This window comes from Callithrix jacchus, chromosome 4 (assembly GCF_049354715.1).
Source record: "Callithrix jacchus isolate 240 chromosome 4, calJac240_pri, whole genome shotgun sequence".
Classification (NCBI taxonomy): Eukaryota; Metazoa; Chordata; class Mammalia; order Primates; family Cebidae; genus Callithrix; species Callithrix jacchus.
Window position 1 is genome coordinate 43,477,006 of NC_133505.1, and position 15,100 is coordinate 43,492,105.

Here is a 15,100-nt window from a genome sequence, read left to right on the forward strand (position 1 = left end):
TCTGCAGCCACCACTCTCCCCCACTTCAACTTTGGTTCCAATGCATGGCATGAGGTAGGTAGATGAGGTCTCTCTAACCTTCAAAAAGAATTACAGAGGGCAGTTTTTGGGTTCCCAACTGGCCTCTCACCCACTTCACCCCTACCCTTTGGGTAGTTCCCAGCACAGGTAGAGTAAGCAGCGGGGATGTGTCTCCCCAAATCCTCCCACCAACAGATGCTGCCCTGGTGCTGCATTTCCTCACGCCAGGCCTAAAATGGGACATTGAGAGGGGAAAGGGAGTTCAGAAAGGATACAGGGAGAAAGCTGGAGAGGAGTAATAGTAGCAAATCTTGGTCACACATGGTGGCTCACACCTGTAATACCAGCACTTTGGGAGGCCAACATGAGAGGATCGCTCAAGTTCAGGAGTTCAAGACCAGCTTGGGCAATACAGTGAGACCCTGTCCCTAAAAAGAATTTTTAAAAATTAGCTGGGCATGATGACACATGCATATAGTCCCAGTTACTCAGTAGGCTAAGATGGGAGGATCACTTGAGCCCAGGATTTTGAGGTTGCAGTGAGGTGTGTTCATACCATTGCATTCCAGCTTGGGCAAGCAGAGCAAGACCCTGTCTCTGTTTCAATAATAAAGGGAAAAAAAGCAAGTGCTTTGTTGAGCACTTGCTGTATGCCCAGACTGTGGTGCTAAGTACTTGATGGGCATAACTCATCTGATGTTCCTGGAAGCCCCATGGGGAGGTACTATGATTAGTATTATTCTCACAGAGGAGGAAACTGGTAAGTTCAGAGGCTGGCCCAGGACCACACAAATACAGGTAGAGCTAGCATTTGAACTAACAGTGTTGCTCCAGAACCCCTCTCTTAACTACTCTGCCATGTGGCTGCCCCTGGTCTTTTCCCAGCTTTGGCAAATAGTTTATTTGCATTACCTGAGTTGGGAAAGGAAGACAGATAGTGGCCCCAGCCTCGCCCGGAGATCCTGATTCCGCTGGTCTAGGGGGCACTTGTACATTCATATTTTTTCAAAAAACCCCGGGGAATTCCAGTGTGCAGCCAGGGTTGAGACCACCGGTCTAAACCAGTCCATACCCAATGGCATCAGCTGGTTTGCCAGCTAGTAAACACTTGCATCCTGAGAAAACACTAAGATGAAACTGTGCTGTGAGTGTTGAAGGGTCCTTGCAAGGACAAATTCTGGATGGGCACATATGGTAGAAAGGAGCTCTGGAAGAAATGAGTGGCAAAAAGAGGAGACGCTGGATATAATGTGGGGCCCTCTTTCACAGCTCTTAGGTCTGTTCTGCATTGAAAGAATCCGACCAAACATTGAAGGGACAGGTATCCAGCCAAGTGAGGAAAGCTGAACATGTTTAAAGTATTAGCGGAGCAATTCAGTGACAGATGTAAATGAACTGAGGAAAACAGTCCCCTTGGACCAGGAACTCACCAGGATCAGGGCTTACAAGGAAGAGCTTTTGGGAAGACAATTTTGAGCCAGAATGGAAAGCTGAGCATAGCATGGCTGGAAGAGAAAAGTAAGGAGTGCATCTGCAATGTGAATAATGAGATATGTGCAAATGCATGGAAAGGAAAAGGATCGTTAGGTATTATAGAGAGAACAGGAAGAGAGAAAGTCTTCCAGAGCAGAGACTCTTTGCTGGAGAACAATAAGCATTGTGAGCAGGGAGATGAGGGAGAGGGGTTAATAACATGGTAGAAGAAATCTGGCTGTAGATGGGGTCTAAAGAATCTGCAGCCAGATGCAATGGCTCACGCCTGTAATCCCAACACTTTCGGAGGCCAAGTCAGGCAGATCACTTGAGGTCAGGAGTTTGAGACCAGGCTGGCCAATGTGGCAAAACCATGTCTCTACTAAAAATACAAAAATTAGCGAAGTGTAATCCCAGCTACTCAGGAGGCTGAGGCAGAATTGCTTGAATCTGGAAGGCAGAGGGTTGTAGTGAGCCAAGACCACACCACTACTGTACTCCAGTATGGACAACAGAGCAAGACTCTGTCTCAAAAAAAAGAAAAAAAGAATCTGGGGGTGGGGCAGGTAAAAAAACAAAAAGAATCTTCTAGGAGTCCTGAGTTTGTGGTGATCAGCATGAAGATCCATTCTAGTACTGGTGAGCACTGAATGGGAGGCAAAGGGAAGAACTGGGAGCCCATATAGCCTGACAGAGTCTTAAAGTACCAGCTAATTCAGAGACAGGCACATACCTCTGATAAGGCCAGGGGAGCAGTTCCAGACCAATCTCCATGCTGCTGGACCCAGGGAGTATCTCATATTCAGAACCCCAGAGCAGTGCTATCCAACAGAACTTTCTGTGGTGTTGGAAATGTTCCATATCTATGCTTTCCACCATGGTAGCCTCTAGCCACATGTGGCTATTGAGCATCTGTTCTGTAGCTAGTGCAACTGAGGAAGTGAATTTTAAATTAAATAACCACATGTGGCTAGTGGCTGTATATTGTCCTAGAGCATCTGTTGCCTGGCCAGTGATTGAATACCATCTCAAGCTTCCTGTATGGGACCCCACTGTTTACCAGATACTTTATTAGGCAATTTACACAAATTATCCCATCAACTACTCACAGCCTCTCATGAGGAGATATTATCATCCCCATTTTAAGGGGGAGGACATGGAGAATAAGAAAAGCATCCCTAGAGAGGGGTAGAGCTGAATTTGAATCTGGGACCAACTGGTTTCAGTGCTTATGATTGTTCTGTGATAGCACATTTCTTTGTATTGTTTTTATCAGTGGGACAAACTGATTCTCCAAGGAGCCTCTTACCATCTATGAGGTTTCTCTTGCCTTTACCTATGAACTAGTCTTCCATGCCCTCTCTTTTCTATTCTTTCACTGTGGGTATCTACCTGCTGGCCCACCCACTTCTCAGGGTGGGCCAGCAGGTAGACACCATAACTAGAGAGCCTGAGCGAGGTGGAGAGTAAGTGTAGACAGAGGCTTCCAGCACTGAAAATCACCAGGCATGATGGTTGGCTGCAGAGGAGTTGAAGGGTAGAATGCAGGGCTGAACGGAAGCCTGTGAGATTTGAAGCAGGGTGTTTGGAGATTTCAGTTCTCTTCATAGTGCCAGGAAGCTTCAGAGTATAAAAGCAGAGGACAGATAACTGTCTCAAGCTGGGTATCTATAAATTGGAGAGAATATTGGTCCATGCATCCATTCACTCAATAAAAATATCAATCACTTAAGGATTTGGATTCAAAAAGGCTAAAATGAGTCCTCAGAATATGCATTTTAACAAAATCCAAGCAAGTTTATGGCCCATATATCATATTTGGATGTCAAATTGTCTTGGTTTCAAATCTCATCTCTTTTACTTGCAGGCTGCTACTTAAAATACTATTTTGGGTTTCCCAGTTTACAGCCGGAAGTAGTCTTTCTCCTCTGATCTGCCCTGTAACACAGGTTCTCAACCTTGACTACACATCAGAATAACTGGAAGAGCTTTAGAAAAATACTGATGGCCAGGTATCAGTCCAGGCTATTTGACCAGAATCTCTGGGGATGGGGCTTGGGCATCTCCTAGGAGAGCTGACTCTGATATACAGGGTCAAGAACCGCCTCACCTTATCTCTCATGCCTTCAGGGCATGTACCACATCTTGCTTCATGTTTCTTGTTTCTTCTTTTGGCTGGGCTGAGTCACCTTTGAGCCTCCACAGCCATCATTATAATGCCTTTCACAAATTCCCAATAAGGCATTTTCAACTGAATAACACGTTTCTCTATTTCAGTTCAGATTTAAGGGCACCATAATGTTGACCCAGAAGTTGGAATCTTTTGCCCAAAGACTCTTTTCTATGTCCTTCCTTAATCATCTTCTTTTTGCTAGATCACGAGTGGCCTCTTCAAGTATAGCTCTGTGTATAGTACCTATTGTTAGAGCAAGGACCAGGAGAGAGAGGAACATTGAGGGTTAGGGCCTCAAGGGCTGCACTTATTAGGCTCCTAGTAGCTGGTGCTAACCTCTGCCAGCTCCAGATGTCTCCATTGTGGGCAGCACAAGGGCTAAGAAAAATAATCCAAGATGGAACATTTTTCCTGTAAAGCTTCTTGGAGCCATGGTGGGCAAATGGAAGCAGGCCTGATCTCTAGCAGAATCATGAGACAGATGAAGACCCCTCAGATGCCCCATCCCCCTTTCTTCCTCCTTTACCAATGGCTGCTGGACTCTGCTACCTTCTCAGAGGCCACTGTTCCCATGCCTTTTCCCTTAACCCTCCCTCCCTCTAAGCCTGCTTCTAAGATAAACTCATTCACTTTAAGTTGATTATTCCTAATCAAGTTAAATATACTGCCCACTCTGAGGGTTGTCTGTTTGTTTTCAAATAAAAGAATGTTTCAAATGATGGAGTTTTAGCTGTTACTGTGGATTAAGTATTTTTTTTTTTTTTTGAGATGGAGTTTCGCTCTTGTTACCCAGGCTGGAGTGCAATGGTGCGATCTCGGCTCACCACAACCTCCGCCTCCTGGGTTCAAGCAATTCTCCTGCCTCAGCCTCCCGAGTAGCTGGGACTATAGGCGTGCACCACCATGCCCAGCTAATTTTTGTATTTTTAGTAGAGACGGGGTTTCACCATGTTGACCAGGATGGTCTCGATCTCTTGACCTCGTGATCCACCCGCCTCGGCCTCCCAAAGTGTTGGGATTACAGGCGTGAGCCACCGCGCCCGGCCTGGATTAAGTATTTTTGAGGGCAGGGGGTTCTTTCTGAATTCCTGAAATCAGTGTCTGCCCACTCTGAAGTCAGAGGGATGTGGGACAGCACCTGTTTCTGGAGGGGTCACTGCCTCTGTTTAGAGAAGAGGGGATTCCACCATGGAAGCCCACCTTCAAGATACCCCTTGAGAGGTGCCAACAGAGGTTCTCATGTGCCCCCTCTGCTCCTGCCAGATGTGGATGAGTGTGTGGAGGGGACTGACAACTGCCACATTGATGCTATCTGCCAGAACACCCCAAGGTCATACAAGTGTATCTGCAAGTCTGGCTACACAGGAGATGGCAAACACTGCAAAGGTGAGGCTATGAGGGTACCTGGAGGAGAGGGACCTGTGGAAGAGGGCAAACCAGTGCCACTGCCCTCAGTTGGCCACTCTCAATCACACCAAGGCTAGAAATTCCACTGGTCAAGTGGGGCAGGTGAGGGGGCAACTACATCTTCCCAGAGAGGGTACCATTTTCTAATTTGCACAAAGGCACCATGCAGGCTAGCAGAAGCCCTGGTAGGGACAGTTCACAGCCTTTCTGGGGTAGGAGCCTAAGAATTATGGAACTAAGGCCTGAGGTTTCCTGGCATTGGAACCTTTATCTTTAGACCCTTACACCATGCCCACAGTGGAAGGGAAGAGACAGTATGCTTCAGAGGAAGTTCATAATTTAAACCCATCTTCCCCTTATAATTAAATCAATACAAATTAGTCTTGAGATATTATATTTATGAGCTTCAGTGTTGGTAAGACTTTTAGTGGACAGGGTAAACCTAATTCCTAGTTGCATTATAATTGAAAAGTAATTTTGTAATACCTACAAGGAATCTTCAAAGGTATTTATTTCCTTTGATCCAGGAATTTTACTCTTGGGGACTTATTCAAAGAAATGATATAATATATGGGAGAAGATGTTCTTTGATGCATTATCTATGATGGTAAAAATAAATGAAAGAAATCTAAATGTCTAACAATAGAGAAAAAAGTTATGAGAATAGAAAAATAATATTCTGCAACCATGTACAATGGTAATTAGAAAGACTGGTTGGAGACATGAAAATGTTTATGACTTAGGCTTAAATGAAAACACCAAAATGCTAAATGCTTATAGGATATAAACATAACTACATAAACACAACCATAAGGCTGAGTCTGGGGGTGGACAGTGGGTTCGCAGGTAGGTTCAGCTGTCTTAGCTTCTCTTTGCCCACAGACGTGGATGAGTGCGAGCGAGAGGACAATGCAGGTTGTGTGCATGACTGTGTCAACATCCCTGGCAATTACCGGTGTACCTGCTATGATGGATTCCACCTGGCACATGATGGACACAACTGTCTGGGTAAGCAAAGGAGAGGGGATTTGGGGGAGGGTTGTCTTGTGAAGAAAGAGGTCTTTTCAGTATTTCCTATTTCTCAGGGAAGGAAGAGAAAGTGATCAAAAAGAGCTACATTAACAAGAGAATAAGGTCAGCCTCCTTTTTGAGACTAGCCACTTAAGATGAAAAATCCTGCTGGATGAAAAACATCAGAGGAGAAGCTGCTATGAAATGCTCCTAGGGCAAGGGCCAGGAGATGGGAATAGTGGGCTTAGCCAGTGGTGAGGCATGTTAGAAAGCTGATTTGGCTCCACACAGATATCTTGGTTCTGCTGCTTACTAGCTTTGAGTCTTGGGAATATTAGTCAGTCTCTGGAAATCTCAGCATTCTCTTCTCTAAAATGGGGGTGGGACCAGGTGTGATGGCTCACACCTGTAATACCAGCACTTTGGGAGGCCGAGACAGGAGGACTGCTCAAGCCAGGAGTTCAAGACAGGCCTGGGCAACATGGTGAGACCCTGTCTCTACAAATAATAATAATAATAATAAATAAGTCAGTTGTGGTGGCACACAACTGTTGTCCCAGCTACTTGGGAGGCTGAGGTGGGAGGATCGCTTGAGCCCAGGAGGTCGAGGCTGCAGTTAGCCGTGACTATGTCACTGCACTCCAGCCTGGACAATCTTATCTCAAAAAATAATAATAAAATAGAATAGGGGTGGTAATAACCCACTCAAAGGCTGCTGTGTGGATCACCACAAGACAACATGTGAAAAGAGCCCTGTACAATCCTTAGCACATAGTAGCTGCTCAGTAATGGGAAGAATATTGATGATGATAAGGGTGCATCCCTATGCCCTAGGGAGCCTCTGCCCCTTACAGGCTTATTTTCTTCCAGTTCTTCCTGCAATCTCGTCTCACCTTCTCCTCACTGATCTCCTTTGTCCCAGGAGCTGATCAGAGATAAAAGAATCTTTAAGGAACTGAACTCAACTTTAGTCTCTGTCATTTTGGAAAATTACTGGGACAAAGTCAGTCTCTTCCCCAAGTAGAAAATCTGAAACTCATAGCAGAAAAGGATTTGAAATTTGAACCCAGGGCCTTCTCCTAAACTCCTTCTTCCTGTAGCCACAACAGAAAACAGGCAATAGAAGCATAAAGGACCAGAAAAGGAAGAGAAACAAGAGGAATGATGCCCAGAAAAGCAGGCTGGGCTGGTCCCCATCCACCAATTGACCAAACAGATGAATTCTCTGAAGTCCTATTGGCTGAGAAGAGTCTCCTTACTGCAGAGCTGCCTCCAAACCCAGTCATACCCCAACCTTGGACCCAGGCTAAAGGTTTCTACACCCAACCCAGGCCTCCAAATCCTGATACCTGCTGGGCCCTTAATCCCAGCCCTGGTCACTTCTCCTACCATTTTAGCTTCTAGGGAAGGGCCTCATTTCTATCTGCCCAATCACTCTTGAGGGCCTCTTATGAAACTCCTTTGGGAAGGGAAGCGGTGGCACTTAGACCAGGACAGTAAGTTGCCTACAGGACACACACATGAGCTTTTGAGTTCTTTGGCCACCTTTGACTTTTCTAGGCCCTGATTCTCACCACATCTTGTTTCCCTGTAAGTGTTTTTGGGAGAACCAACTAGAGGGACAAGAGAATGATTAGGTATAGAGAGAGTCAAGGGACAAAGATTACCTATGGTTAGGGTTCAAAGTCTCAGTACTAACTTTGGCTCTTAGGGGAATCTTGAGAGAGTTGTCCATGCTCTGGGCCTCAGTTTCCCTACTGATAATTGGAGGAAAGAGCTTGGCTAGAGTAGCAAAGCTACAAGGTTAGATGGTAAGGGAGCAGACAGAAGGATGGAATGTAGGATGTGGCAAGAGCAGGAAGACAGGGATGGGGAGAAGTCAAGAGAATAGCAAAAGTTAGGGCGGAGACAGGAGCAAAGCCCAGTAAAGTATGCCTTAGCTCTTCTAACTGGTGTATTGCTCAGGCAAGAGCCAGCTGGATCTGGGTCTCTCTGCCCTGGCCAGAACGGGGAAGAAATGGTTTCAGGATCTCAGCAGAGAGGATGGGAAGAGAGGGGCAGATGAGGCCCTCAGGAGCCCAGATTCTAACTGCTCATTTGATAACCAGTCTACCTGTTGCCTCTGTGGGTAAGGCAAACTGAGAAGGGCCATGGACTTGGGAGGGCAGTAACTAATGTAGAGATGGGGTCAAGATGTTGAATTGAGGGCCCCAGGGTAAGCCTGGCTCTTGAACCTGGGGGTGGTGGTTTGGGGATGAGAGCCTACTGTTCTCCCTATCCCCTCCACCTCCACCATCTAGGGTGTGGCATAGCAGCTCTCCCCAGATCCCTCCCTGCCAAGCTGCCACTTTGTTTTGTTAAACCAAAATAGGAGAAAGGCTAGGGATATGGCAGCAAGCCCAGGCATGGGGGCAGTGGAGGAAGGATGGGGCCGTGGCCTGTTGACAGAAATGGTCCCTGCCCCACAAGAAGTTGAGGCTCAGCTGCCTTTCCTCACCCTACCCCTCCAACCTCAGCACCATGGCCATAGCTCTCTCTGCACCCAGAGCCACTTCCCAGGTTCCTAGATTCCCTGGCTGCCCATCGCAACCAGCTGCCACCCCCAGTTACCTCTCTCTAACCAATGTGACCAATCTCTATCCTTACCATCATCACTGTTCCTCTTGCTCTGGCTTCTTTCCTGATGTCCTCTGTCCTCATACCCAGTTTCCACAGGTGACGGAAAGAGAGGCATGGCATCACCTAGGTGACATTTGAGATTCAAAGGTCTTCTTGTCCCCTACTTGCTTAGCTTCCCAGTTCTGCCCTCAGGGCAGCCTCTTCTCACTTAGTGGAATATTAGCTGACAAGGGTGTGAGGACTTCCTGGCTTAAGGCTGGGCTTATGGGGTAGTAATTCTTAAGACTGCCTTTGGTGCTGAAGTATTGGGATACAACCTGGAGCCTGCCTGCACCCATGGCCCCACTGACTACCTATCCTGCACAGATGTAGACGAGTGTGCCGAGGGCAATGGTGGCTGTCAGCAGAGCTGTGTCAACATGATGGGCAGCTATGAGTGCCACTGCCGGGAAGGCTTCTTCCTCAGCGACAACCAGCACACCTGTATCCAGCGTCCAGAAGGTCAGCCCATGACCTGGGATGGCCCCCTCCCTACCCTCCCAAGGCTTTTCTTCCCAGCTGTCCCTCAACAGCCCCTAAGTCTCACCCTCCATTCTCAACTCAGCTAGCTCCTTCTCTTGTCCTTTAACTCAATAACACCCTAAGGGATCCAGGAACAGCCACCCTGTTAGGGCAAACTCTGGGGAAATTACCTTGAATTGGGGTCAATATGGGATTAGGACTACTATGGAGTATCTTCTCCATAGTACAGGCCCGAGGTGAACGTTGTTCCTAATTGGAGGTGGCTGAGCTTCTCTAACTGCTGCCTATCTGAGAGGACCTCATCAGTGCCTTCTTCCTTGGATTGGCCTGGCAGGGTCAGGCAGGAATAATGGGGTATATATTGTCTGTTTCTATGACTCATGCCCTTACTCCCACTAGACTATGACATCCCTGAGGGAAGAGACTAAATGTCTAATTCATCATTACATCCCCAGCACCTAACATACTGGCCTGCATGTAGTGTGAGTTTAATAAATGTTTGTTGAATAAAATTGCATAGTAAGTATCTATACCAATTATCCTCCCTAGGTTCCCAGTTGCCCCTTCTGGTCGCCTCCACTAGACATCCAGGGGCACAGAGCATTCACCCCCCTTTTCTTCTCTTTTAGAAGGCATGAATTGCATGAACAAGAACCATGGCTGTGCCCACATTTGCCGGGAGACACCCAAGGGGGGTATTGCCTGTGAATGCCGTCCTGGCTTTGAGCTTACCAAGAACCAACGGGACTGTAAATGTGAGATAATTGAGATGGCAGTTGGGGGAGTGGGGTCGGGGATAAAAACAAAGAGAAGGGGTATAGGGCTTCAGGAGCAAGAGGACAGGGTTAGGAGGAAAAGGGAGTATGGGGGAGGCAACTAGGCCAGAGGGCCAGTACCCACACTGTGGAAAACTGTGGAATCCAGGGAGGAGCAAGCTGACAGACCTCTGTCCTCTCTGTGCATAGTGACATGCAACTATGGTAATGGTGGCTGCCAGCACACATGCGACGACACAGAGCAGGGTCCCCGGTGCGGCTGCCATGTCAAGTTTGTGCTCCATACTGATGGGAAGACATGCATCGGTGGGTGAGACCAAGGGAGAACTCCGTCTACCTGAGATGGGGGTGGGGGTGGGGGTGGGAGCCCTTGGGAACCAGGGAAGTGGAGGAGTACATGTGCCCAGGTGCTGGGCACATAGGGCCTGGTGAGGGAGTTAAGACCCCAGACAATGCCAGGTCTAGTGAGGGACAACTCTAAGAGAAACTGAAGGCTCATTTGCCCTCTTCCCCTCCCCATCCTACTGGTTTTACCACCCTGTCCCAGGAGCCTCACCACCCTCTTCATCCCAGAATAAAGTGTTGCTAAACTGGGAATAATTAGCAGAGTTGCTTATTGAGCAAGGCTGTGGTTGAGAAGTGGGAAGAGAGCTGGGAAAATGCATCACTTAGGCCTGTCCAGAAGCCCTTGGTTGACTAGTGTGATAAGAGAGGAATTGTCAAAGCCCAGTGTCCCCACTCTTCAACTGAGGGTGGGACAGAATGTTCCTTCCTAGAACAACCATCCCTGAACGGACAGATGGGGTTTCCGGGCTTCAGGTGTTTTTCCTCTTCATTTTTTCTCTCCTCACTCTCCTCCTGCAATTCCCCTTTCTGCTCACCTCACCCTAGTCCCCATTTCCTTCTCTCCTCCATATGCCAGTGGTACTCCATCTCAGCTCCACCAGCAACCCTCTTTCTTCCTCGCCAACTCCAGCCTTCCATCTCTCACCTTGATTTGCGGTCCTCTTAATACCCGGATCCCTCTTCCTGAATTCCTAGGCCTCATCTCATACATTTTCAGGTACCCTAGATCAATTTAATTCCTTTAATTCCTAATTCCCTCAGCCTTTAGGTCTTTAGTGCTGAGAAAGACGATGGGATAAGATATCCCCTTGGAGAAGTGGAAAATGAAGAGATTTGGCAGGGAGAGAGGCTGTGTCTTTAGCCAAGCAGGGCACAAGCTTGCTGTGTAGGCATAGGTGTTTATGAATGACTGTCCATCTGGTGGGCTGCAGCATGCTGAGGATGGGGAGGTGTGAATCCAGTCATTGTGTATGAAGCCATATATATCAGAGACATGACATTAACTGAAGAATTAGACTCTCCAGAGACCTCTCCCCTTCGCTGCAGGAACAAGAACTGGAGAGCAGATCATGCTCTTACAGGGCTTAGGCACTTGCTCCACAGACTTGCAAATACAGTTCTGAAGTCCCTATATAATTAAAATCTCTCCTGCCACATTTCCCTCTGAATTAACTCTTCAAAGACCCCAGAACATTTTTAACTCTTCTCATTGCCTTCTTTAGGCTGGTGTGTTTCAGCTCCTTTAATTTTTTACTCCTAGGTCTAATTATTTTGCTTTTCAAACCTCCCACCACCTCCTGCACACATTCACACATCCCCAAAATTTCTCTCAAACGAAATTATTTGTTGTACCCAAAGAAAAGATGCATGAATCAGGGCCCAGGGACGTGAGGGTCCAATCCCTCTCTGATTTATTTCTGTTCAGAGTGCCAGACGTGGTTGCTTCTGAAAACATCCCTATTCAGCTTCAGCTCTTCTCTAAGTCAAGACCTATTCCACTACTGGGCCATGGCCAAATGAGGCAGAAAAGAGCAAATGAGGCTGGGTGCAGTGGCTCACGCCTGTAATCCAAGCACTTTGGAGGCCAAGGCAGGCAGATCACCTGAGGTCGGGAGTTCAAGACCAGCCTGACCAACATGGTGAAACCCTGTCTTTAAAAAAAAAAAAAAAAAAAGCAAATGAGGCTATTCTGGGGTTTACAGTTATATTCTTTCCTAGTTCCTCTTCCTCTGCTCCAACAGAACTTATTTTACCTTACTCTATATCTAATTTTTCTGGCCATCCCGGGTAAGAGGAAAAATTATTGTTTGGGACCATAAGAACATTCAGACTCAGTGGGAAGATTGAGAGGGCAGTGTAGTTTAGCAGAAAGGGTGGCACCCTTTGGAATTTGGGATTTTGTGGTTAGTAAGACTTGAGGGCGCATTCCCAGCTTAGGCCTGGGCATACCCTGTGGTATGGTCCCCACAGGGGACCTTTAGAAAGGGGTTGGCTGCCCCTTTCTAAAACTGTTACAGTTTTTCAGTCACTTGAGATACTTTGAGGATACCACCAGACAGGATGAAGATAAGGAGTGAAGCTGTCATAAGGGTCCCAGGGTTCACCATCTGGGGCTAGTAGTTTGGGCTGGCAGTGGGGAGGAGAGGGTGGGAAGGGATCTGGGGCCCAGAGGGCCACAGTGGCTCCTGCCCAAATCTAAACAGCTTTTTTACAATGTCAAACAGGGGAAAGGCGGCTAGAGCAGCACATCCCCACTCAGGCCGTTTCTAATGGTAAATATGTCTGCTCTCTCCGCTTGCTCTCACTGGCTTGCTAGGGGAAGTGCTAACCTGCTGGAGCTCTTACTAACTGCATGCCCACTGGGCCCAGCCTGACTGGGCCCCAACCTGCCAGCAGAACTACCCTGGCAGCCTGGGCACTGGGCCCATCAGGTGACAAGAAACTTAAATCCCTAAGAGCTGGCCTGGGAGCTTTCATGCTGGTCTTGTCTTTGTTCCTGTCATTCTCCTTCTGCCCTTCCTCTTCTGCTCTCTCCTCCCACACCCACATTTTAACACCCCACCCCCTCTCTACCCAGCCACCCCCATTTTCCCTGTCATGCCCACTGTGCCACCTGAGATAGGGGTGTGATAGGGTTAGATGCCATCCCCTCCTTGGGGCTTCTTTCTTGGGTTCTTACCCACATTAGTTCACAGTCCCCGCATCGCTCACCATTCTCTCCTACCGTAATGGTTAAGAGCATGGCATGTGTGTTCAGGCAGACCAAGTCTGAATCCTGGCTCTGCCACTTTCTAACTGTATGACCTTAGGCCAGCTACTTTCCTCTCTGATCCTCAGAAATAATGCTCATTGACCTTAGGGTTGTAATGATTGAGACAGTGCATGTAGAGCATCTATCTGGGAAGTGCCTGGCACAGCAAAAGCACAGAGTAACTCATGGTTTTAATATTGTGACCTTGAGAGCAAAGGGGTGAGATTATATATGCGGTCCTGCTGCTCCACCCTGCTCTCGAGAATGCTGTCCTGCAGAGGTGGGCAGCTATGCCCAGCTTCCTGTCAGCCTAGGATGAACATTGTGTCAGCTCTGCTATTCCCTATATCCTACATCATTCAGAAGTCAGCTGGCCTTGGCAGAGGATCTCTGTGCCCCTCCCCCTGCTCTTGGGCTTAGTGGACCTCTTCTGCTAAGAGCACTCTTAAGGGGATAGCTAAGTTTGGAACCTGAACTCAAGGTTCCCTACTAGTTTCCTCCCATAGTCTTGGGAGCCTCAGGAGAGACTAAAGTGGAAATGGTACAAAGAATATCCCACTCCAGGTTGGGCTGCTCCACACATGGGCATTTGAGGGACCAGGGCCTGGCCAGGGACCCACAGATAGAGTTAGGCTTCTTTTGGAGCCCTGGCCTTCCTGTTCTCATTGGTGACAAGAGTTGGGCCTGAGTGTGAAGAGTCAGAAACTCAAGAAGATGGCAGTACATCCAGTACTTGTCTTATTCAATTCCCTTGATTCTGAGAACCACTCTTCTATCTTCCCTAGTGGAGGCCTTGGGATTCTCTCTCTCTAATGGGAGAATTCTAGTCACCCCAAGAGGACAGTCCACACCATCTCCACAGTCTATATCAGGGCCTTTCACTGTTTGAACTAATGGCTTTTCCTTGGACACATCTGACTTTCCCAAACTATTATTTAAACCTGTTTTTTTCTCCTGCTCTGAATTCAGAAAATAGGGAGAGTGACCCAGCCATACTCCTCCTACTTTGACCTTTGAGTGAAAGGGAAAACTTACCAGTCCAAAGGGAGCAGCATAAGAGACTTAGCCAAAATAAGGATTTAGGTCTTATCTAGCTCTGAGGTTAACTCTTTCACTGACCTTTTTTACACTTTTCCTTCTCTGGATTTTTCTCTTTCTTTTGCCCCTTCCTCTCCTATACAACATCTCCCCATTAGCAAAGTAAAACAACAAAACAGCCAGCTTATCTCCATTTAGAACTAAAAGGAGGGTTTGGGAGGAGTTGAAGGTAGATTAACCCAGTATGTGTTGTCTCCTATGAGGATGAGCAGTCTGTGTCCTGGAAGTGGGATCTTTAAGACAGCTGGGCATGGGGGAAGGGGAAGATAAATTGATGGGTATTCTTCAGTTGTCTTAGGAATGGCCAGGCTCATTCTTTCCAATCCACCTACAGTAAGATTGTCCCACCACAATCCCTACCCACCCAGCATAGAGGTAGTGGGAAAAGGAAGAAACTCCTATCTGTCCCTTCAGTTCCCTGGCGGCCAGAACCACCCTCACTTAGCTCCTATCCCTCCCTACTCCCCCACCACCTCCTCCACCCCCTCGGCACATTCCTGCCTGACAGCTCTGGCTTGTACCTGCCTCACTGCTGTCCACCTTGTTTCAATCAAGTAGGGGGCAGGGAAGTGGACTGCTTGGCTGTACTTGTAAGGGGATGGGGGTTGGGAGTGATGGGAGGAAGAGGGCTGGGAGCCTCCCTCGGCTTAATGCTCCTCCTAAAGCACAGGGAGGCAGCTGACGCCTTCCCTCAGGCCTCCATGGTCTCCATTACCCTCAGAGTCTGGGACTCCTCCAGGCTTCTAACCTGGTTACTATCCCCCATCTCTGTCCTAAACAGAGACTTGTGCTGTCAACAACGGGGGCTGTGATAGTAAGTGCCACGATGCAGCGACTGGTGTCCACTGCACCTGCCCTGTGGGTTTTATGTTGCAGCCAGACAGGAAGACCTGCAAAGGTAAG

The 15,100-nt window shown here is 47.8% G+C and overlaps 1 protein-coding gene and 1 long non-coding RNA gene across 8 annotated transcripts in view; one reads left to right on the forward strand and one right to left on the reverse strand.

Annotated features, from left to right (window-relative positions):
* SCUBE3 (signal peptide, CUB domain and EGF like domain containing 3) overlaps positions 1 to 15,100 on the forward strand; it is a 40,318-nt gene that overhangs the window by 9,580 nt on the left and 15,638 nt on the right. For 2 of the 7 annotated variants that reach the window (XM_035295378.3, XM_078369014.1), the window contains exons 1-7: positions 4,705 to 5,053; positions 5,957 to 6,082; positions 9,071 to 9,205; positions 9,856 to 9,981; positions 10,192 to 10,308; positions 12,573 to 12,620; positions 14,979 to 15,095. In XM_035295378.3, the coding sequence (XP_035151269.1) occupies positions 4,792 to 5,053; positions 5,957 to 6,082; positions 9,071 to 9,205; positions 9,856 to 9,981; positions 10,192 to 10,308; positions 12,573 to 12,620; positions 14,979 to 15,095 (931 nt within the window). In that variant the 5' untranslated portion in view covers positions 4,705 to 4,791. Of the gene's footprint in view, positions 1 to 4,703; positions 5,054 to 5,956; positions 6,083 to 9,070; positions 9,206 to 9,855; positions 9,982 to 10,191; positions 10,309 to 12,572; positions 12,621 to 14,978; positions 15,096 to 15,100 lie in introns of those variants that run through there. The other 5 variants (XM_003732646.6, XR_013534177.1, XM_008994307.5 and 2 more) reach the window with 5 other exon arrangements.
* LOC144582125 (uncharacterized) overlaps positions 271 to 15,100 on the reverse strand; it is a 36,453-nt gene continuing 21,623 nt past the window's right edge. The window contains exons 4-5 of the long non-coding RNA XR_013534181.1: positions 8,732 to 8,827; positions 271 to 449 (exon numbers count right to left, since the gene is read on the reverse strand). This is a non-coding gene — a long non-coding RNA (uncharacterized LOC144582125). The remainder of the gene's footprint in view (positions 450 to 8,731; positions 8,828 to 15,100) is intronic.